The sequence below is a fragment of the Gnatocerus cornutus genome, chromosome 1, assembly GCF_029298725.1.
Source record: "Gnatocerus cornutus isolate USDA-ARS CGAHR chromosome 1, icGnaCorn1.1, whole genome shotgun sequence".
In the NCBI taxonomy this organism is placed as follows: domain Eukaryota; kingdom Metazoa; phylum Arthropoda; class Insecta; order Coleoptera; family Tenebrionidae; genus Gnatocerus; species Gnatocerus cornutus.
The window spans coordinates 8964045-8987171 of NC_142233.1; the positions used below are offsets into that span (position 1 = coordinate 8964045).

General features: G+C 31.7%; 1 protein-coding gene across 5 annotated transcripts in view; it reads left to right on the forward strand.

Moving 5' to 3' along the window:
* Positions 1 to 23127, forward strand: part of LOC148180218 (multiple PDZ domain protein-like) — a 268223-nt gene that overhangs the window by 232298 nt on the left and 12798 nt on the right. For 3 of the 5 annotated variants that reach the window (XM_088040527.1, XM_088040534.1, XM_088040543.1), the window contains 5 exons: positions 13724 to 13793; positions 17255 to 17314; positions 20464 to 20565; positions 20635 to 20706; positions 21105 to 21291. In XM_088040527.1, the coding sequence (XP_087896653.1) occupies positions 13724 to 13793; positions 17255 to 17314; positions 20464 to 20565; positions 20635 to 20706; positions 21105 to 21291 (491 nt within the window). The other 2 variants (XM_088040560.1, XM_088040552.1) reach the window with 2 other exon arrangements.

Sequence of the window (23127 nt, forward strand, 5' to 3'; positions counted from 1 at the left end):
GGAGCGATGTAACCCTTTGTCGTCCTTGTCCTGGCCTTCTGTCAACACTCCCTGTTTCCTGGTGGCGTTGAACCAGCCTAACTATGGTTGAGTGGTTTACTCCAAGGAGTCTAGCCACGTAGCGCTGACTTCTACCATCTTCCAATAAAGCTAGTGCTCGGGTAGCTTCGTCGTGGGTTAAATGTAAGCTAAGACGTTCAGGAACGTTCATTGTGTCAAATATTGCTAACACATATGACATTTCCATAAGAAATGCTAAGATAAATGATAGAAACAAAAAAAAGGAATGTGTACTTTTTCACAAGATATCAAGGAACCTAGTAAATAACTTTTTATCGATGGTTCTTTTGACGCAGAAGTTAATAAAATGGCCTAAATATGATACACAAGTGGCATGCTACTTTTACAAATCTATAAAATTAGAGAAATCCGAAGTTTTAAGGGTGGTGCGATAATTTTTGTGGCGAGTGTATTTTCCGGCTCTTCTGTAACATTTAAAATTTGTCACTTAACATGTTTTACGACCGAACCCTTCAATTAATTCTTAAACTAATTACATAACGATTAATAGATATGCATGTACAGGGTGTTTTTGAAATGCCTATTAAGAGAAAAAAGTTTTGGTCAAAGTGTTTTTGTTTTCGAGATACAATTACACAAAAATTTCAATATTTTTTTTTTCAACAAAAAATCGAATTGCTGGTTGCTTAGGAAACAAGTCATTCCAGATGGTTTTTTGCCAGTTGTCTAGAAAGTAGGTACGTGGATTAGAGTTAATTTTACCTTGTCAGTTTTTGATATAAAAATTGATTTTTCATACTTCATCCTCTTTCGGGAATAGCGCAGAACTGTTTTGTACATGCATTTCAAAAACACGCTGTATATGTACAGGTATCCCACGACGCTAGCACTTTCTCTTAATGAAGAATTCTTCATCAAAATTTGAGTTGATTGTTGTATCGCACAATGTTCAGATCTTTACAGTTTTTGAGTTGCAAGCACTTTAAGTTGACCAATCACAGCCCATAAATAGCTAGATACAGTTATCTGCAAAAGTTTTTCCTTAAATTGCACGATGATGCTGTGAATGGTCAACTTTAAATGCTTGTAACTTGAATACTATTATAAATGCCTGAACATGGTGCGATCAATCAATTCAAATTTTGATGAAGAATTTCCCATTAAAAGGAAGTGCGAGCGTTCTAGGACAATCTGTATTTTTATTGTTAAATATCATAATTTATTTTTTATATACCTACCTCCTAATTGATACGCCATTATTCATTATCATCAATATCAAAGCACATATCTACATATCTACAATATAACAGGAAGACCTAGATATACATAAAGTGTTCGAGCTTTAAATTTAGAACAGGGCTTTTGTTATACCTACTCGCAATAATTAATCACAATACAACGCTTTGACATGCCTCTCGTTAAACACGTTTGACGATGGGATTATAGCATTGTTACAAATTCAGTGGAGAAAACAAACCGATTAACAACGAACATAATTGACTCGTTGCTGTTGAAACTGAAAATAACGGTCGTACATCTTAGCAAAGGCGAATTTACTAATTCGTTATTAGTTGTTAGTTACTTTAATTTAATGATATCATATAAACTCGAAACTTTTCTTTGCTTCCGCTCCACAATTAATCCACTTCCTGTCCGGTAGAGCTAGATAGTTAGATTAATTAGGTACTAAAAGAGGTTTAACAAATCATCTTTTAATTACTCTAATTAATTTTTTGGTAATATTTAGCAGTATTTAACACTTTTTACAGGATGATAATGTTAGTTCATTGTTAAGTATCATTAATATAACTCATTTTTTTCTCTTTACTACTGGACGAAAACAATATAACATCGTTAAAAACCATTGAAAGAAATTGTGTCTCATTTTGGTAAGCGTGTTAGAAACGTCAACTTCAGAAATTTGACTCTCTTGTTGTCCTATTTCGTTGATAACTGTTTCTGATTCCGTTCATTTGAGCCCAGGAATTGATTATTCCAACACTTTGCAGGCTTTAATTTCGTGCGTAATCTCTAATTAAAACATTTAACCTCAAAATTTGACGCTGTAAAATCGTTCATATTTGAGGTAAGTGGCAAAGCATGTTTTATGTGGATACTAAAATATAGGGTGTTTATAAATGTTTCTAGCATCAAGCGTAGCTCTGGAATTTGCTTCGTTTTCATAGTGAATATAACTATCTTGAAAATTATTTATAATGTTACTAACGTCAACGACGTTTCGTTACGGCTTTGTGACCAAATTTTTGATTTTCAAGTTTCAAACGACTGCTAGAACACTTTTCTTCTCAAAACTTACGTTGCTCTATTGAGGTTAACTGCAAATGTCAGTTGAAAAATCTAAACCCACATTTATAATGAGCGGCAAATTTCTCTGACATTTCATAGCCACCCTTGATGCACATTTTCACATATTACATTTTTTATTGCTTATTTGTCTTCAAACATGACATTTGAAAATTTGTAGAAAGTTTATTAAATCATAACATTAAATTATCCAACGAAAATGGAAAACTTATTTTAGTTATGGTAACGACTTAAGCCTACTATTTGTTAATTAGAATTATACTTTTATATACAAAAGTGCAGAAGTATTGATCCAATTGTTACAACCCGCTTGTAATCCTGGCTTTGTTGGTAGTCAGTTATGCGCAAATTCTTTCTAAACAGTTTAATTTGTGGAAAACAGATGACTATGAAAAAAGTTGGAACATCCATTCGATTTAGCTCGGACGGATTGGTTTAAAACACGTGCATGAGGAACAACTGACTCGAGATTGAATCGGATTTACATGTAGGGTCGTCTGAAACAAGCGTTTTCAAATGAAATTTAATATTTTTTGGAAATTTGAGACTCGTTACATAATTTACCGTCTATTATCTTATTTTTTCTGAAAAATGAAACGAAAAAATACTGTAACCAAATATCATGTTCTTCGCCACAAGAACAATATTGGGTGGATCGTCACGTTTTACACTGCTGACAACTTTAATCTCCTTTCAGCAGCTCTTTTGTTCATAAATCCTCAAAATATTTCTGTTTCTTTCAGCAGTCTTTCAGGATAAGCAAACAAAACACGACGTCAGTTATGTTTGAATTGGAAGTACGTACCCTGAATTTTAATTTCAAAAATGTGTAAAAAATACAAACCAAAAATTATAGCGTAAGTTTATTAAAAATATAAATTAAGTTAGGCATGAGTTATCGAGTATTTGGTCATTTTAGTTATCTTTCTTTTAATTTATTTAGGCCCGATTGCAGAAACGCGGATTAAATTTTTAGTTCAAGACTAAAGCTTTAATCTACGATTAAACGTCAAATTCGATTGCAGAATCATATTTTTTGTTTGGGATTAAATGTAGTCCGTGACTAAAATTTAGTTCTGAACTATAGCAAGGACTAAACGAAATATGGATTGCACAAACGACTTAATCTTGGATTAAACGATTTAGTCTGAGACTAAACATAATCCCACAAGTTTGATGGATTATAGGACGAACTAAATTGACACTTCTAAGTAAAATCTTTGAGGTTATGTGGTTTTGCGTCTTGTGGATGTTGAAATAATGGCAAAACAGTCTTAATTAATGGAAAAGGTGACAGGCATTTTTTTATTATAGCTCTGGATGTTCAACTAACCATGATTTTTGGATGTGCGCGTATTATGCGTTTTCCGGAATCAGACATAGGTGGACCACAACAGCTTATGAGCTAGCTCACCCAAATCAAGTAGATGTGGGCTCATATTTTACAATTTTTTGAATCTAAGCAAAAATGTAGGGTGAAAACGACTGACCAAAAGAATGTTCATTCCGAATTAAAATGAATTTAAGCATTTTGTTTAAAAATCAAAAATTTATACGTACATACCTGCCCCATTCATTAACTGAATTCAGTAGCTTCGTTATTTTTTAACCGATTTCGTTCGTTTTAATAGCTTTTGAAAGAGAAAAGATCTCAAAACGACTTTTTGACCAAAGTTTTGATAAACGTATTATACAAGACCCTACACTGGAAAACCTTTAGAAGGTAAAAAATCGAAAAACTGACTAATTACATCAAATTCTAGGCATAAATTTTCTGTAATAGTCGGGATACAATTTTGATACGACATGCTACAATTCATAACTAATTGCAATCGAAGAAATATGTTTCTAACTTTTTTCTTTTATCGTAACTTTGTTATTTCCTCACCGTTTTAATTAGTTTTTATAGCGTTTGATATATAGAAAAACTCTATAAAATGGTTTTTTCTATAATAGAAGTAAGAAAGTGCAATTTAGTATTTTGAACATCTCAATTCAGAGCCTTTAAAATGATAAACTGGAGAATAACCTTATTCTAAAATAATGTACAGGTTGTAACTTTGAGGCAGTAGATTATGAATAATTTTACAAATAAAAACTAATTTCTATAATTTGAAAGTCAGAAATGTTAGGAATATCGCTATTTTTACAATAATTCAATAGTTCTTAATAACCTCCATAACCCCTTAGTCTTGCGGAGATCTCCAAGCAAGATAAATCTTCTACTTACAGTAGTGTCACAGTTGGTACATATCCAGTTAAAACGACATTTGATAACCATATTTACATAGGAAATAATTTTAAATGTGGGTAATTTTTTATTTCCTGACCTGCAGTACCATTATTTCGATTAATCCGTGAAGTTACATGTCAAAAATGTGGTTCGTTCACAATCAAAAACGTTTCATCCTGGATTACGTAATCCCATCTATAAACCACGTTTCTGCAATAGGATCAAAATATAGTTCAGGATTAAATTTAATCCAGGATTTTATAGTCCGTTGTTTAATCAGCGTTTCTGCAATCGGCCCTTAGTGTCATCAAATTAAATAATGGTCTCAGGATATACACTTTATCATATTAATTTTTTATTATCTATTTTTTTAACATGCAAAATATATTAACTTTTATTATACATATTTAAGAGGTCATTAATTTGTTCGCTCCTGCTACATGAAAATGTCATAACCGTAACTTTCTGTCAATGAAACTACATAGCGTCCATAATACTATACAGGGTCTGGCAACACTTGTGTCCACCCCCAAAATTGTCTTTAGTTTTAAAGATAAAATTTTGAAAATTTTCATACGCTCATAGTTGCAAAACTATAGAAGCTGACGCAGTTTTTTTTATTACGGTTCGTATAATTTTTAGCGAAAAAAAAATTTAATATAACGTGGCCATGGTTATTTCCACTTGATAAAATTTTAAGGTTAAATATTTTAATTACAGATTATTCACGAAATTAAAGTGTCGAAAACACGAGTTTTTGAGTTCAAATTGACGAAGTTGCACACAGAGTTTGATCTAATGATGCAAAAGTATGCAATAAGAGTTGAGAAAACTGTTAAATTTAAACAGTTGTCAATTCTTACAATATAGTAGTGCCATAAGTAGTGTTCACGTTTATCAAAAGACAGCACATTTTGTGAGCGAGTTTCGCTATGAGGTTTCCGCGAGAATACTGTACATAATTTTATATACAGCTTTTTGTACTATTATTACGTTGTTATTAAAAAATATATTTTAGAAATTAAATCAAATGTGCATATGTTGGTAGTAACTTTGTCACTAAACGCTAAATGTCACTAAACTATATACAAGGTGTTTATAAATGTTTCTAGCATCAAGGGTGGCTCTGAAATTCCTGCCGTGCACTATTTTGCCGCTTTGTTTTCATAGTGACTATAACTATCTTGAAAATTATTTACAATGAAACTTACATCCATGATGTTTCAGTTACAGTTTTGTGTCAAGTTTTTGATTTTCTGGTTTTAAACCACAACTAGAACAGTTTATTTCTCAAAATTAAGTTTGCTTCATGTTTGAGGTTAACTGAAAATGTCAGTTTAAAAATCGAAACCCACATTTGTAATGAGCGGCAAATTTCTTTGACATATTATAGCCACCATTGATGCTAGAAACATTGATAAACACCTTGTATGTCAAAAGCCGAAAAAGGATATATAAAACAAAGTACATTTGCGGCGTTTGTATTGCATTGTGAAACTAATAACATACTGCATTGTTTGTGTAGTGATGGTTGTGCAGATATTGTCCAGTATACATCTTCTATTGGCCTTTTCTAACATTCTCATTTCAAACAATACAGATGCAAACGGTCTTTCGAATCATCATGCGTCATAAATCAAACTATGTCAAACCCGTGAATTGCAGAAGTGGCAACCCAAATATGGAATATTTTCAAAACTTTTTTAAAACAGTCAAAACTTATACAAGGTGTTTATAAATGTTTCTAGCATCAAGGGTGGCCATGAAATGTCAAATGAATTTGCCGCTCGTTACAAATGTGGGTTTAGACTTTTCAACTGACATTTGTAGTTAACCTCAATTATTTAACAAAGTTAGTTTTGAAAACAAACTGTTTAAGTTGTGGTTTAAAGGCTGAAAATCTAAAATTTTGACACAAAACCGTAACTGAAAAGTCGTAGACGTAAGTGACATTTGAAATAATTGTGAACATAGTTATATACACTATGAAAACAAAGCGGCAAAATAGCGCATAACAGGAATTCTAAAGTTCCCCTTAATGCTAGAAACATTTATAAACACCTTGTACCTTGATACTACTGTGGCATGCGTAGAAGCTAATCCTCTTGCACAACATTGCTAAAACTTGTTAAATCTCTATTGAAACCTTTCTTTTGCAACAAATTTTTAATTAATTATTGATTAATACACTCAACTTTGACAACGTGTTAACCTCAAAAATTGCCACCTTCAATTTTCCCCTAATTTTCTCCCTAAAGAATTGAAAGCCTGATTTACACTCAAGAATTTTCGAAAATTTACACAGGAGAGTGGACTGATAGCAATGAGCTGGACTTTAATTGTTATTTTCAGTGACGGTATAAACAATAATATAATTGCTTTAATTGTTATAAATGCTTTAATTTCAGAATGACACGCTTTTAGGCAAGGGTGCGTAAAAGTGATATTAAGAGTGCGAAAAAGTATGTCATTTTGACAGGCATTGAAACTGGAAGTAAACAATCATTTATAGATGATTTATCGTCTTTTATGAGATGACCGTTGAATCTGCGTCGATATTATGTAGTCTAGAGCTCATTACTATCAGTTCAGTCTTTAAAAATTAATTTGGCAGTAGTCAATATGAATCAAACATAACAGCGTTGACAAAATTGTTCATTAAAATGTTTACAAAATTTTCAGTTTGGCAACGTCAAATAACTTGACACAAACAAAAGACTGTTCCTTCAATCAAAGACATGACTTGAAATTTCAAAGCCAACTGAGGATGAGTTTTTATTTGATCTTTCGATACTTGTTTGATAATAAAAAATTTACAAATGTGCTCTATCTGAATTAAAAACTTTTGAACAGTCTCACAGTAAGGACACGTGACTGCAAGATTGCCAAAACTTGTTAAATTTGTCTCGAAATCTCTCTTTTGTAACAAATTCTTAGTTAATTTATTATTAATTAATTTGAGATATAAATGAACTCAACTTTGACAACGCGTTTACCTCAAAAATCGCTACGTTTAATTTTTCCCTAATTTTCTTTCTAAAGAAGTGAAAGTCGGATTTACACCCATGAATTTTCGAAAATTTACACAGGAGAATGGACTCATAGCAATGAGCTCCACTTTTTAAATTCTGTCAAGTCGAATGACAGATTTAAAATCAGTGTCCAAACTGTCACTTGAAATTTTTGTATTGAAGACTTATGTCATGATTGTGTCAAAAATGTCTTGTTTCCTACTTATGCAATGTCTAGTGTAATCCATTTCGCAACTTGTTGCAAAAATCTACAATATTATAGTAGGGATATCCGGTGAGACATTAGGAGATTTTGACAATTGACATATAAGTTGGCAGCAAATTATGCTACAAAATACACTAAAAAACACAAAATTCCTACACGAACTGGGTTGACAGGGTTGACAGTAAGTGGGCTTATTTTGTAATTTTAAATTTGGCGCGTATGGTACACTTTTTATCGCGTGCATTTAGTGAATTTTCTGTCATTCAATCTTTCACCTGTACGAACTATAGCAATTTAAATTTTCTTTATAAAAATAGATGCATTATGTCTACGTTGGACTAGAAGTATACTGATATTTATATTCTAACAAGTGAAAATATTACGTCACGTCACTTTCATATTACAGTCTTGCCTACAACCATGGTTACGTTATGTCAAATTTGACAAAATTGACATTTTACGTTCTACATACATTTTGTATGTATAGTGGTTAATATAGTGGTTAATATAAAATGTGAAACGGTTGTTGTTGATAAAGCATAATAGTTAATTTAATGCTTAACGGCTCGTTTGTCAAACTTCATCCACATGTAATATGGCCGACATTATAGTCTCATTTAATTTAATAATATACTATATTTCGTGTTAAAATGAGTGAGCATTAAACCTACAAGCTACATTTATGACAATCAAGTTATTAAGTAAACTGGCTCTTATTGCAGACATTTTTAGTACATAATAGATACTTCCAAAAGACAAAAAACTCTACGTAAAAATTAATAAAGTGCTTTGTTTTCCTATAATTTTATATCGTGAAGAAGACAGATTTAGTACATACAGGCTGATTCACTTAAGATGACGACCCTGAAGACGACCGAATGAACCAAAAATACAATTTTCATAAATAACTTGATACCTTTTGTTCACTTTATTTGTACACCCATTTGTATTATTTGACAAGTTATTTTCAAAAATTTTAAAACTTTTTGCGCACCCCAAGAGTCAAGTAAATGTCAAGTTTTGATTTGAGGAAACCGCCAAAAAATACTTTTGCATACGATTCTAAAAATAACATTTATTCAATATTCCACACTAACATGTCGTTTTACTAACTAGTTTTAAATGATGGTGTAAACTTGGTCGTCTTCACAACGTGAGTTATAACGCAAATAACTCATCTTTTCCGTACAATCACATGCTTGTATGTTGGAGAGGGCAAATTTCTTTTTATATTGCCGTGACTGAATATGACTGATATCGTTTGACCTAAGATAAGCATATTTTTTGAAGTATGTTGAGCTAATATAAAATCACAAAAAATAGAAAATATGTGAACATAAAGAGATTAATTATATTTATTATTATTGATATAAAAAATCATATTCCTAAAGGCATCGATAATTATTATTTATGGATTCGGTAGCCTGTTTACACTAGTATTTATTATTAAATGAAATAAGAACACTAAAATAAGCCAGTGCAAATTGTGAGGACAATGACCTAAACATCCAAATGCGACAGTTCGTATACTAGACATTACATGTCCAATCAATGCAACACAAGCAGTTAGTTGCAGGTTATAATATGTTATTTTAATTTGGATGAAAAAATTCACCGAAAATTGGTGTAAATGTCGTCAATTTTACTTCAAACAATACAATTTTTCATCCGGGCCGGTTGTGTTAATTCTGTTTAAAACTGTTTAAAAAAAAACATGATAATTAGGTATAGAAAATATAAATTAAAAAAAATATGTACAACTCTCCCACCAAAACCTCACAGCACAACAAACGCCAATGCTACGCTGCATAAAAGTATATCATTTTATTATTGTTACTACATACAATAAAAATTATAGTTATTACTCTAATATTTTAAGAAATTCCACAGAAATACTAACTAAATGCGTTTGAAACATTGTTGACATTTTGCACACCTGTAAAACCTCAAGCTTTCTCGTTTTTTTCTGAAGTATTCTTTTAAACTGACACTTTGGAATCACCTTTCCCACAATTAGATTAATTACCAACATATTCTGGGACAATCACAAGTGGCGAGCATAAACTTGATATCTCTATCTCGATTGCATGAATTTGTAGGTATAACATAATTCATCCCAGCACGGTAGTTGTAAACCAAATTTAGTATAACTTTGGGAAATTTGCAACTAAAACGCAAACCTGTTTTGTTGTAATTGTGTCTTTTAAAGTTGGGTTACAGTTAAAGCAAATCAGTTTACGTAAAATTTTGGTCATTTTTTTAAACTGTTTTGGTAGACTCTCTTCTAATTTCAATAATTTTGTTTGTTTTATGACTAAACAATTCATTTTTTGGAACCAACTAACTGAAATGCAAAAATAGCAATTTTTAACCAATTCAAAAGATGTATACATACTGAATAAACCGCGTCCGAATCTTTACACAACTGTATTTTTTTTTAATCTTTCAAAATTTGGCAGAATCTTTAACATACCACTCTTATTGTTCAAATTTAGTACGACTATTTTTTAAACTGATGTCATTTTGCACTCGTGGATTTATGTCAAACTCAATTGACATTCGTTAGTGTTTGAAAAATAATCGACTCAACTTGAACTACAAGGTGTTTATAAATGTTTCTAGCATCAAGGGTGGCTATGAAATGGCAAAGAAATTTGCCGCTTATTATAAATGTGGGACAAAAAACTTGGACACAAAACTGTAACTGAAACGTCTTTGACGTAAATAACATTATAAACAATTTTCAAGACAGTTATATTCACTATGAAAACAAAGCGGCAAAATAGTGTACGACAGGAATTCCAGAGCCACCCTTGATGCTAGAAACATTTATAAACACCTTGTACTTGTAATATTATGCAAGGATAAAAAAAAGGCAGCCAACTTTAGCGCCTACATTTTTGGCTTTTTGTAAATGATACAAAAACCTTTTTTTCAATTTAACAATATACCTGGTACTACGTTAAAAATTGTCTTCAAAAAATTAAATTTAAATTAAAATATAATTTTTAGTATACAGGATGGGGATGAAAAAAAGGCGCCCATGCTCTACCTACCTATCATGTTGCAGTTAATTCTTCCCTGAGCCAAAATTTGTGAATATTGCAACATTGTAAAGATTTTAGTATTAGTTGTTTAGTTACAGATACGGCCGAATGTAAAATTTTATTAGAAAGGGTTGAACAGCATTGCCAAGTTTTTTTTAATCCTTATTGTGAAAAGGAATGGGTTTAAATCAATTTTGCTTTGATGTCTGAGATGGTTTAACTGAAAAAGACATGGTACTTCCACTGATGGACATGGTACTTCCACGCATGGGCGCCTTTTTTTCTTTTTTCAGCGCCCTGTATACGTCTCCAAAAATAACTATGTACTACATATACAGGGTGTCCCAGAACTCGCGCCCCAGAGAGCAAGGGAGGGTGCCGACAGCAATACAGATGGTAAATTTCAAAACAAAAATTGACTAAGTTTAATAGCATTCGAGAAAGGATAAAAATTTAACAACCAATCCCGAAAGCTTATTTGAGAAGTGGAGTAAATGGCCATCCCAATTTTCTAGGCAACGAGAGTCTAATGTTTAACTGACCAATGGATGACAGTATGTGTCCATAGTTACCAATTTTCAAATTCTGTTCAGCTTCGGGATTGGCTACAGTTTTTTTGTCTTATCTCGGTTATTTTTTGAGTTAAAAAATTATGGTTTCAAAATTTTGGTTCAGAATTGTTGCTTCCATAAGCTCTTTCTCTCTGGGGCGCGAGTTCTGGGACACCCTGTATTTTACAAACTCATTTAAGTCCCTAAAATGAGTCTTTTTTGGATTCAATCCCAAAAAGTTGCCTATTGATTCAATGTAACAATATAACCTTATTTATTTTAATAGATACCGGGTGTTCTACGGATTGTTGAACATAGGGAAATAACATGAGAGGTTTAATTTAATTTTTTTGTACTTTCAGATATGATTTGATTAATTTGGTTAATAGGGGATTGTGCTCTAGAGGATTCTTATTCTGAGAGCTATTTTTACAATTCTGTTATGACGGCAATATTACAAAAATGGAAAATTTCAAATTTTCCGCTCGAAATTCAAATTTGTGTGACTTCAAAATGCAGATCTGTCACTGTGTAACGTCGCTTTATGTCTAAAAGAAACCATTTGACTGCAATAGTCTTTCCAAAGCAATTTTATGGTTCGTGTTTACGTTTTTTACTACCAAACGCACAAGTCAGTTTAAAAAGTTAAGGTTAGTTCAGATAATGTAATGACAGCGCTGCATTTAGCATTACCACCAACTTCTAAATTTCTAATGTAAATTTTTTTTAATCAATTTTTTGAATAAACTGCATTCAATCCTAAAAATGGTTCTCGAATTAAGAAGTTCTTAAAGCACAATTTATCATTAATCGAATTTAATGAGTAGGTTTGGGAAAGCAGGAATAAATTAAAATGCAAATTTCCATTTTATTGCTCTATGTTCAGCAATCCGCGGTACATCAATATAAATACATTATACAAGGTGTTTGTTTATAAACGTTGCTAGCATCAAGAGTGGCTCTGGAATTCCTTCCATGAAGTATTTTGCCGCTTTGTTTTCATAGTGAATATAACTATCTTGAAAATTATTTACAATGTTACTTACGTCAACGAAGTTTCAGTTACAGTTTTGTGTCCAAATTTTTGATTTTCAGGTTTTAAACCACAACTAGAACAGTTTATTTCTCAAAACTTACTTTTCTCCATGTTTGAGGTTAACTGCAAATGTCAGTTGAAAAATCGAAATCCACATTTGTAATGACCCGCAAGTTTCTTTGACATTTCATAGCCACCCTTGATGCTAAAAACATTTATAAACACCTTGTATTAGGTTTGTAAGTAAATTTAACAGAATTTTTTCCGTGTTTTCGGATTTTTTTTCTGAATTCAGCATTTTATGCAAAAGAAAACGTCAGTAATTAAGCAAGTTAATGGTTACAATGATAACTAAAATCCGAAGCGCACTATTTTCGAAAATTAAATACTTACTATCGCGGAATCAAAATTTCGAACATCAAATTGATTGATGTTTAAAAATTGTAAACTGTCCTTTGTCTTTATAACCTTAAAATTTATAAAAGACTCAGCAAGTGCCAGAAATTTGCTTTGTATGTCAGTCACAATGACAATAAAGCTTGATTTACATTGCCATGTCAAAAAGTGATGTTCGAAATTTTGATTCCGCGATAGTATACATAGTAAGAGGTTTGAATGTGTTTTTTGGGAGCTGTTGTAACCACAATTAGTCCACAAAAACTGTATTTTATGTGCATATGTCAACATTGTTCAATTAATTCCCAAAATGACAAAAAACGAAATTTACAATCCGAACTTTTAATTTTTAATGAGCCAACTAAGGAATAACGAAAGTCCTGTTATAATATAAACGTATAGGCAACCCATTATAATCATTAATCCGGTGTATAGTATAACTTTGGAAACCAACATTATAACCTTTAACACGCTGAAATTCGGCCTCGTCTTGTCCTTACGCACAGTGCTCCAAAAATATACCAAAGATCCCATTTAATCACGAAACCCATTCATTCTTGATTGTATTACCCATCAGCTGATAGAATTCGCTTAAAATCGCATTGTTCTCCTTCTTCGCTTCAAGGTTTAAGTACCTATTTTGTTTGTTTTTATTAAATTTACTATTAGATATTGTGAGTATAGCTGGCAGAACGAGTTTTTTTGTAAACATGCATATGTCAGCCGTTAAGGTTAAGAAGTTATGTTAACATTGCTGTTTCCTCAGTATTTTCTTCTGTTGCGGTACGAATTTTTACCTTTTGAGTTGATTCTACTTGTTACTAATCGGTGTTTAATCACTCATGCGATTTGTCTTGATGACATTGCTTTTTTACAGGCGAAAGACTGCCATCGATGACATCGCTGTTAAACCCATCACACAATTTCCAGTTTCCTTGGCGGAAGAGGTGAGTTGTTATCAATTTTTGTGTTCGCTTAAGCGTTTTTTGGAGACAATTATTGTGTTGACGAGTTTTCGCGGCCACGGCGAAGCTGTCATCATAAGAGCCAAATTGGTTTGTTATCAGGACCACCAGTCAATAAGTGAGACGTATATTTGTTTATAACATTTTCATTGCTCTGATTATTTCCATGGTCATGAAATTTTGAATTTTCCACCTGAAGTTAATTAATTGATAATAATTATTGCCACTTTTAATTGGCAAACTATTCTAGAATTTTATACGTATTTTTGCTATATTTGTGTCGATTCCTTTCTAAATTAAATGTTATTGTTATTATCAATGTTAGTTCATCAAACTTTGCCGCAGGCTTAATGTTGTTTATTGTTGAATACGACCTCCCGTCAGTCGGACAATACACTCGTATGTATGACAAAATTTTATTTATGTTCGATTGTTTTTTTTAATGAAACATACTGTATGCTTTGAAACTGATGAATGATATGATGGGAAATTGCTGAACAAAATGTAATTTATTGGATGATGTGAAAAGATTTTCAAACAATTGTTTTTAATTGTAACTTGTAAAGCTTTTGGATTATACAGGGTGTAGTTATCGACTTTGTTATTTTGAATCGAACATAAGTATGTACTTGCTTAATATGTTTTTGATATTGGATTCGTTCGAAAATATTGTTTTTGTTAATTAGTTTTATTTTTCATTTATTTTCAAAAAGAAAGGTATCAAAAAAAAATAAAAATTTGATTACATCTGGAACTGTAACTTTGATATTCGATGGGATTATTCTTTAGGCATAATTTAATTAAAATTACGACATTTTTGTGAAAACTAAAGAATTTATGGATCTGCAATTTTTGCTTGTTCAACAGAAATTTTAAGTTACAAATTGTAAATTATAACCAACAGTTGTGGGACTATAGTTTCAGGCTTCTTTTGATCTGTTCTAACAATTGTACGAAGTTACTAAATTACACATTAAATAGGTCAATTTTGCGAAAATTCTGACGTTTAAGGACCAACAAAAGTTTTACTTTTGTGGACATGTCTCAAAAAAATCTATAATTTGGTTAGTTTTAGAATTATTCATTTGAAGTTCGCAGAAATTGTTCGTTCAAAAATTGCGACATACTATAAATAGGCAATTTATATAAAAATTTGCACTTCAAATGACGAAGAAAAATTTGGTAATTTCCTCGAGATTTTTTAAAAAATTATGATTTGGTTACATCTAGAACTGTAACTTTGATATTTGCAGGGATTATTTTTTAGGTATTGTCTAACAATTATTAAATAATAAACTAAAGGGACACATGAAATTTTAAAAAATTATATTTTGGCTAATTTTAGGTCTACAACTGTCATCTGTCCTTAATTTCCTTTTTTGATCTTATCTAACAATCGTACAATTACTAAATTACAGATAAAACGAGTCAATCTTAGAAAATTTTCTAGTTTGAGAACCAACGAAAATTTCGTTTTTGTCGATATTTTTAATTTTTTTTTAATTTGGTTATTTTCAGAACTATTAATCTAGAGTTCGTAGAAATTATTTGTTTGGTCTCATCTGGAAATTATCCAAATTGCAAAAACAAACTATAAAACAGGACAATTTAAGACAAAACTTTTAGGGCAAAGGAAAATTTATAACTTTGTTACATTTAGAATTGAAACTTTGATATTCGCGGAGATTCTTTTTAGGTATTGTTCAATTTATTGTACGACATTTTTTATAAATCAAATAAAAAAATAAACTTAGGGATTCACAATTTTTGACGTGCCCTAACAATTACAATTTGGTTAGTTTTAGGATTACAACTTTTTTCCTTTTTCTTTGATCTTATCTCACAACCGAACGAAGTTACTAAATTAGGTACAATTTTGAGGAAATTTTGAGTTTTGCGGACCATTGAAAATTCTCTTTCATGTCGACATATCCATAAAAATCTATTGATTTTGTTAGTTTTAGGACTATTAACTTGAAGTTTGCTGACATTATTTGATAGTTCTCATCTAAAAACCTTACAAAATTGGAAAGCGTATCATAAACGGGACAATTTATAGACAATTTTATATAGAACTAGGTATAATTTTTATCTCCCCGGAGATTTTTCTTTGATCTCATCTAACAATTGTATGCAATTTACGAAATTACACATGAAGCAAGTCAATTTTAAGGAGATTTTGAATTTTGAAGATCATCGAAAATTTGTTTTTTGTCCTCAAAAAAACTGCAACTTGGCTAGTTATAGACCAATTAATTTAAATTTAAAAAAATTGTTTGGTTTTATCGAAAAACAGGAGAATTTTTAGAAAATTTCTATATTTCTCGGTTTAAATTTTTGATCGATGCTAGAATACGCATTTTTCTCTTAAGCATATTAGTTTTTTCAATGACCCACTTTTAACCCAGAATTTATAATTTAATCTGACCTCAACGTTGCTTTTACTTCATAAATTTAGTTTCAGCGACATTTTTTCTTTACTATGCACCAACAAATGGAGAAATGTATAACATTCATAACGCATCTGATCAAAATTTTACAATGTGGTTGCAGAAAAATTTAATTAAATCGGTAACTTTCCTAAAAATTGCAGGGACATCCAGATTCACTTTCGACCTTCAGACACATAATATGTAATAAAGGTGTATTTACTTAAATTTGCATTTATCGTAACTGCCATTATATTTACATAGTGATTTGTGTCATATTAACGAATAATCACCTCTACTTAGCAACATTTAAAGAGTGTGGATAGATATAGACTTACCTAAAATGATAATTCTTGATATTTCTATTTAGAATTAAATTCAATTTAATTCAGAGCACTGAGAATTAATGTGACCACGATGATCTCAGTGTATTAATATTAATGCAATAAAATTCTTACCTTACAAAGAAGGTTGTTTTACATTTTCAAAACCAAAACATTTGTGTGCAACCTTGAAGTAATTATTGTGTTATCACAACGCCACTTCCGGTGATAAAAATCAAGCAATATGCATAATTTGTTATCGTGCTAAAAATATCGATACAAAGGATGTCCGACAAATATTGAAAAACTATTTTAAAGAGTCCTGCAAATGACCATAAAAAAAGCTACCGTGGTGTAATTTTCTTATATTTTCAATTTCGTTTAAATTGACTGTAATTAGTCGGATACTCCAAGGAAGGTCAGCTTCGTAGTACATTCCGCAGTGTTGCCAAACGCGGCGTCCAAAGTATTGTCGGCAATTGTATGTTTTTCAACTTTTGGCACTTTTTGTGTTGAAAAAACGTGAACTAATGCATAACATTGTTGTTCGCTTGTCATGCACCCATGCTGCATCGACTTCTTTTTGATGTTTGATGTTGCAGAATCACTTATAAAACTGGACAAAGTAAATGATTCTTTTTTGAAGGCATGTCATGCTATGTGTTGTTTGAGGTTATTTTTGTTTCTGCAGGCCTCCGAGGAGCAGTTTAGTGCTAACTATCCCAATGTTCGAACCGTCGCTGTTAAAAAGGTAATAAATTTAAGATATATTTTATTTGGTACAGAAATCATCACCATACTTGCAAACAAATAACAAGATTTTGTTATCACACAGCCACCAAATTTTTGTATTGCTGGTGACATTATAAAACAAGCCGCTAGCTGGCATCACATCGCACGCACACGCCACACTCCGGTACCGCTTCAAGGTACATACTATACATAACAGCAAGAGTAGTGAAGAAAAGGTGCCACGCACTTTTACTTTACTACGAATTTTGCTTCATGAGATGAATGTGAGCGTAAACTTTATTGCAAGTCAAATATGTTTTCTATAATAATTTAATATTTTACACTTGAACCTGGTATAAACCTTTACTAATGATATTTGTTATCTTATCTGTCGCCATTTATTTTCCTTCTCTAACCAGAAACTTCTTCACACGAAAAGCTTTTATCAACGGTAATCCGGTAAAAGTAACAATTTAATTATGAAGTGGAGGTTTTTTTCCTTTTTGAAAATCAACACGAATATTGTGTAAAAACCACTGACCAAAATAGGTATTTTTGTTACAAAGTACAAGGTGTTTATAAATGTTTCTAGCATCAAGCGTGGCTATGAAATGTCAAAGAAATTTGCCGCTCATTACAAATGTGAGTTTCGATTTTTCAACTGACATTTGCGGTTAACCTCAAACATGGAGCAAAGTAAGTTTTGAGAAATAAACTGTTCTAGTAGTGGTTTAAAACTTGAAAATCAAAAACTTGACGTAAATAACATTATAAATAATTAGACAGTTAGGTTCACTATCAAAACAAAGCAGCAAAATAGTGTACGACAGGAATTCAGAGCCATCCTTGATGCTAGAAACATTTATAAACACCTTGTACTTGCTTGAAATCGCTATTTTTGAGAGCGTACACTAAAAAGATAGTTTGAGATAGATGAAAAAAAAAAACTTCTAGAACACCTTTTGACCAAATTTTGATCCTATACAGGGTTTCTCTCTATAAAAGAAAATAACATCGTAGTTCAAGTAAAATTGTGCCGCCTTTTGGTGAACGTGAACTCAACTAATGTAAGAAACTTTAACTGTCAAAATTTGACAGTGTTGACAGTTACCTTCTTTCTCAATGGGTGCTTTTGAAATTACTGATTGAACTCTTCCAATTCCGTACATTTGAGCAGAAGTAGTGATTTTGTCTTTAAATTCGTCCCTTATTTTTCATTAAAACACCTAACCTTACAGTTTGACCAATTTGAGGTAAGTGGCAAAATGTATTCGTCTCTGTTATCCAGAGCTTCCTGGATGTTATAGTATTTTATGGAAACCCTGTGCTTGGTGAAAATCAAATTAAATCAACGTAACTATGTTAAATGTGTTGTCACCAATTGCCCCCAGGGAGTGCTGTAAATTTTTCATTTTTAATTTCTCATACCGCTTGGAATGTTGTTATTTTTTAACTGATTTTATTGGTTTAATCGGTGTTTCGTAGACAAAAAAATTTTTGAAGTCAATAAAACTATTCTACCAATGTCAAACTAAATATTAATGCTGAAAGTCTTTGTGCTAAATTTGGGATTGTTACAAATATGGATTTGATTATTTTTTCACTATGTATCGGGTGTTCCAGGGATTGTTGAACGTTGGGATATAACATGATAATTCGAATTTTATTTTTTCGTTCAAATTACATTCGGTTAATAGCGGATTGTGAATTAAAAAGTTTTTATTTCAAGAGCTATTTTTTGGATTCAGTGTTATAGCGCGATTATTAAAAAAAATAGAATCAAAAACGTAAAATTTCAAACTTCCCGCTTAAAATATTTAAGTTGGTGTAACTGAAAATTGGAGAACTGTCACAGTTTTGTCTAAATTAACTTTACTTTTTAAAGTTACCTGTGCGCTGGAAGTGTCAAAGGTTAATATGGACCACAAAATTGCTTTGGAAAGGCATATTTGCTGTAATAAGGTTAGTTTTGACCAAAATGACATTACACAATTTTTGAAATTTTTGAGCCGAAAATTTGAAATTTCACATTTTTAATACTAATTTTTACTATTACCTTAACAATGGATTCTAAAAATAGTTCTCAGATTAAGAAATCTCTAGAACACAATTCGCCATTGACTGAAATACATAATTTGGAAGTTTAGGAGAGCTGGAAAAATATATTCAAATTCCCATATTACATAAAATTAATATTCGATTAAATGTAAATATGCTTTGGGAGATTTTTCTTCTGAGATCCATTTTAGAATGTAATGATATTACGAGACCATTAAAAAAATCCGAATCAAAAAACCTCAAATTCCAAATTTCTCGCTCAAAAATCTGAAGATGGCTCTGGACGGGCATGTTTCCAATAGTGTAAGGAAAAAGTTGAGGTTAGATTCGACGTAAAGTGTTGATACATTTGACTCTCCAATACCAAAAATTTTGAACGGGAATTTTAAAATTGTATCTCATTTGATTTGATTTTTTTAATAATGCCGTAATAACAATGAATCATAAAATAAACTATACTTGGGGTTTTGGAGGACAAAAAAATAAAATTCAAATTCTCTTGGTTATTCCTATAGCATTCCGTGGACCACCCGGCACAGGTTTTTCAAAAAGTGGTCTAGGAAATGTTTTCTCAACCAAACGCTAAGAAGACGAATTAAATTGGTTAAAAATAACAAAATTAGGAGTGGAGAAGGATCCCTTTTCGTTTTTTAAAACGCCCTTAAATGCGTATTTTTGAGAAATTGAAATTAGTAAAGCGATTTTTTACTGAGTGCTTACCACTTTTTTGTCCTGCTTTTCGTTTATCCTTCTGAAGCTTGAAACTTTGATTCTATGCTCTTTGACAATTTGAGTTAATCAGTTGCAATCATATAATTTTTTTCACAACTCACAGGTATCAGGTTCAGTGCCGTAATGCGACAAAAATAGTGAATAGGTGCCATAAAAAATACACAAAGCATTTTTAAACACTGTCTTTATTTGAAATTTTCTTTAATATCGTTTTACTAGTGTGTTTTAAGAGACCACAATATTTTTATCTGAAACATTTCTAAAGCAATATTTGACCTGCAATAGTGGCGCCCACGTGTCAGTTCACCCCTCCATGATTCGTAGATAAAAACTCTTAAGGGTTGATGAGATCGATGTGTTTTTATCTGTTGTGTATAGGGCAACCAGAGCTTAGGTATTATGATAATAGAAGGAAAGCATGCAGAAGTGGGCCAAGGTATATTCATCTCTGACATCCAGGAAGGCAGCTTTGCTGAAAAGGTAACCGAATCGCTTTTTTGAGCTTGTTATTGTTTCTTTACTACATAAAGCTGTGTTTTTACATTGAAGGCCGGCCTAGAAATCGGAGAGATGATCCTTGCTGTTAATAAAGATTCACTTGTTGGATCCAATTATGATACAGTAAGTACAGGAAGTATCGTTTTTAAAGGAGAGCTTACATCTTTGTAAATATTTTTCGCTGTAGAACAGTGATTAAGCTCTCCTTTAACAATATCAGCTTTGGCTTTTTTCATTCCTCCCCCCTTAAATATCCATTTTCTCCTTCCGCATCAGAAATAATATCTTACTGTTTTAATTTTAATCTTCCACAACACCGTTGTGTTAGTTCATTAAATAATCTAACGTTTACATGATAAAACATCCAGATAACACCTACCCACATATGCCACTAATGTAAACTCAGTCCCGTGTTTGAATATTTTTATATCATGTTTAAGGTGAGATGCTCACGCCGCGCTGCGCGCTGTCTCACAACTGTCTCTCTACACAAAAGTGACACCTTTTTCCTGATTTTGCAGGCCGCCAACTTGCTGAAACGAACTGAAGGTTTGGTGACCCTGGTGGTATCTAATCCAGGCAAAAAGGAACAGCCGCCGCCGCCCTGTACTGTCAACAATACCGAAAACAGTAAACAGAACGCCATCGGTAAATCTGCAGGATTGAAACCTACAGGTCCACCGTCGAGGCCTAGCACGCCTATACCTGGTGAGTTTTGCTTTGCGGAGATGACTCATTTGGACGTTTATGAGCATTTTTGGGTTATCGGAATATTCTAGATAAATGCATTTGTGAAGGTTGGAGGCGTGCGGAATTATTTAATGGAATTATTGTTTTCCAGTATTTGTTAGATTATCTGATAGATTTGGTTTGTTAAAGTTGGATTAGATGTTTCCAGCGCTTGGTCATAATTAAGTTCTAGATGGAACGATGCCAGTAATGTGAAAACTCAAAATCATTCGATTTGTATGCTCGCTCATAAAAGTTGATTGGAAAATCGATGATTTGCTAAAAAACACTCGCTGTTAAACAACATGTAGAGGATCTGACAAAACTTGTGGTCACCTCAAAAATCGTCTTTCATTTAAAAGATAAAAAATTGCGAATGTGTTTACGTTTAGGTATAGTTGACCAAGCTCTAGAGTTTGACGCCTATAGATACAGGGTGTCCGGAAAGTCGCGCACCACCGTGAAACTGTAACATCGGACAATGTCATAGATCACCGGAAAAATGTTTAAAAAAATCCATGTCTTCAAATCTTCGAGATATGATGAGTTGAAGAGACAAAGTTTGATGCAAAAATTAACGATTTCTGTGCAATAATTTTACGTTCAAATGAATTTTTTTGGTGCTCTGGAGTACCACTCAATTACCCCCTTTCAAGGTGGTGCGTCACTTTCCGGACACCTGTATAATTTTTGTCAATTTTTGAGTTTTTTCGCATTTTTTCCTCAAATTACACAATTTACATACTTGCAAATTTAAACACAAGCTGAGAAATTTTTAATACATATTAATAGTAGTATTAATATTATTAATTAATTAATTATTAATTATTAATTAATTATTATTAATTAATATTATTATATTACATATTAGTTAATATTCCGAAAAAGTAAAGAATTAACGATAGTTTCTACAAAATGTAAATTACATTTTTATTTGTCGCGGTACCAAATTATTGGTGATAAAAACCAAATTTTCGCGGTAGCAGTCAAATATATGACAAGTAGCTGTCAGCTTTATTATTTTAATATAACATACCATCTATTTTTCGACTTTTAGATTTCTCGCAAAAGTTTTTTAATTATTAATTTCATGTCATTTAGGTCATGTATAAATGTAGCATATCGTCGGCTTAGGTCTTATGTTGCTAGCAAGAGGACTATCAAAGATGGGAATCACGGATTTTTTTTATTGTTATAGAGGGTGATTTTTTAAAAACGGCGGGCAGGCAGGCAAATTTTTTACAAATGTTGACTTTTTGCAGTCCAAAATGAATTTTCTAAATTGCTCTCTAGGGATTCTGTAAGTATGATTTTCACTTACAATATCCCTAGTGCATTGATTATTTCCGGATTTTTTTTCGAATGCGTTTCAAATAGAGGGTAAGTAGTACACGAGGGTGTATTCGGTAAGAAAATCGCAACGAGACGCACACATGTTAAGCTTTTTAATAAAATTTTAAATTTAAAACAAAACATCAAGTTGTGTAACAGAATTATCCATGACAACATACACAACTTTTTTCTGATTGACTGAAAAAATTTCCGCTTATTAATTTCATGTTGGGTTAGATAAGATTGGGTTAAGATGCAAATAATTTCCATGAAAATTTCTATATTGCCATAGAAACCATACCGAATTCTGTTTTTCCATTAACTAATATTTAGTCTCGTGCGATTTTCCTTAAAATTAATTATAACCAAGAGAATTGAAGTTTTCAAGGACAATTTTTTATAAACTTTACATAAGATTTTCTCAAAAAATGTATTGTAGATCTATCTATAATTTTAAACTCAGAGAAAAACAGTTGCTTTGCT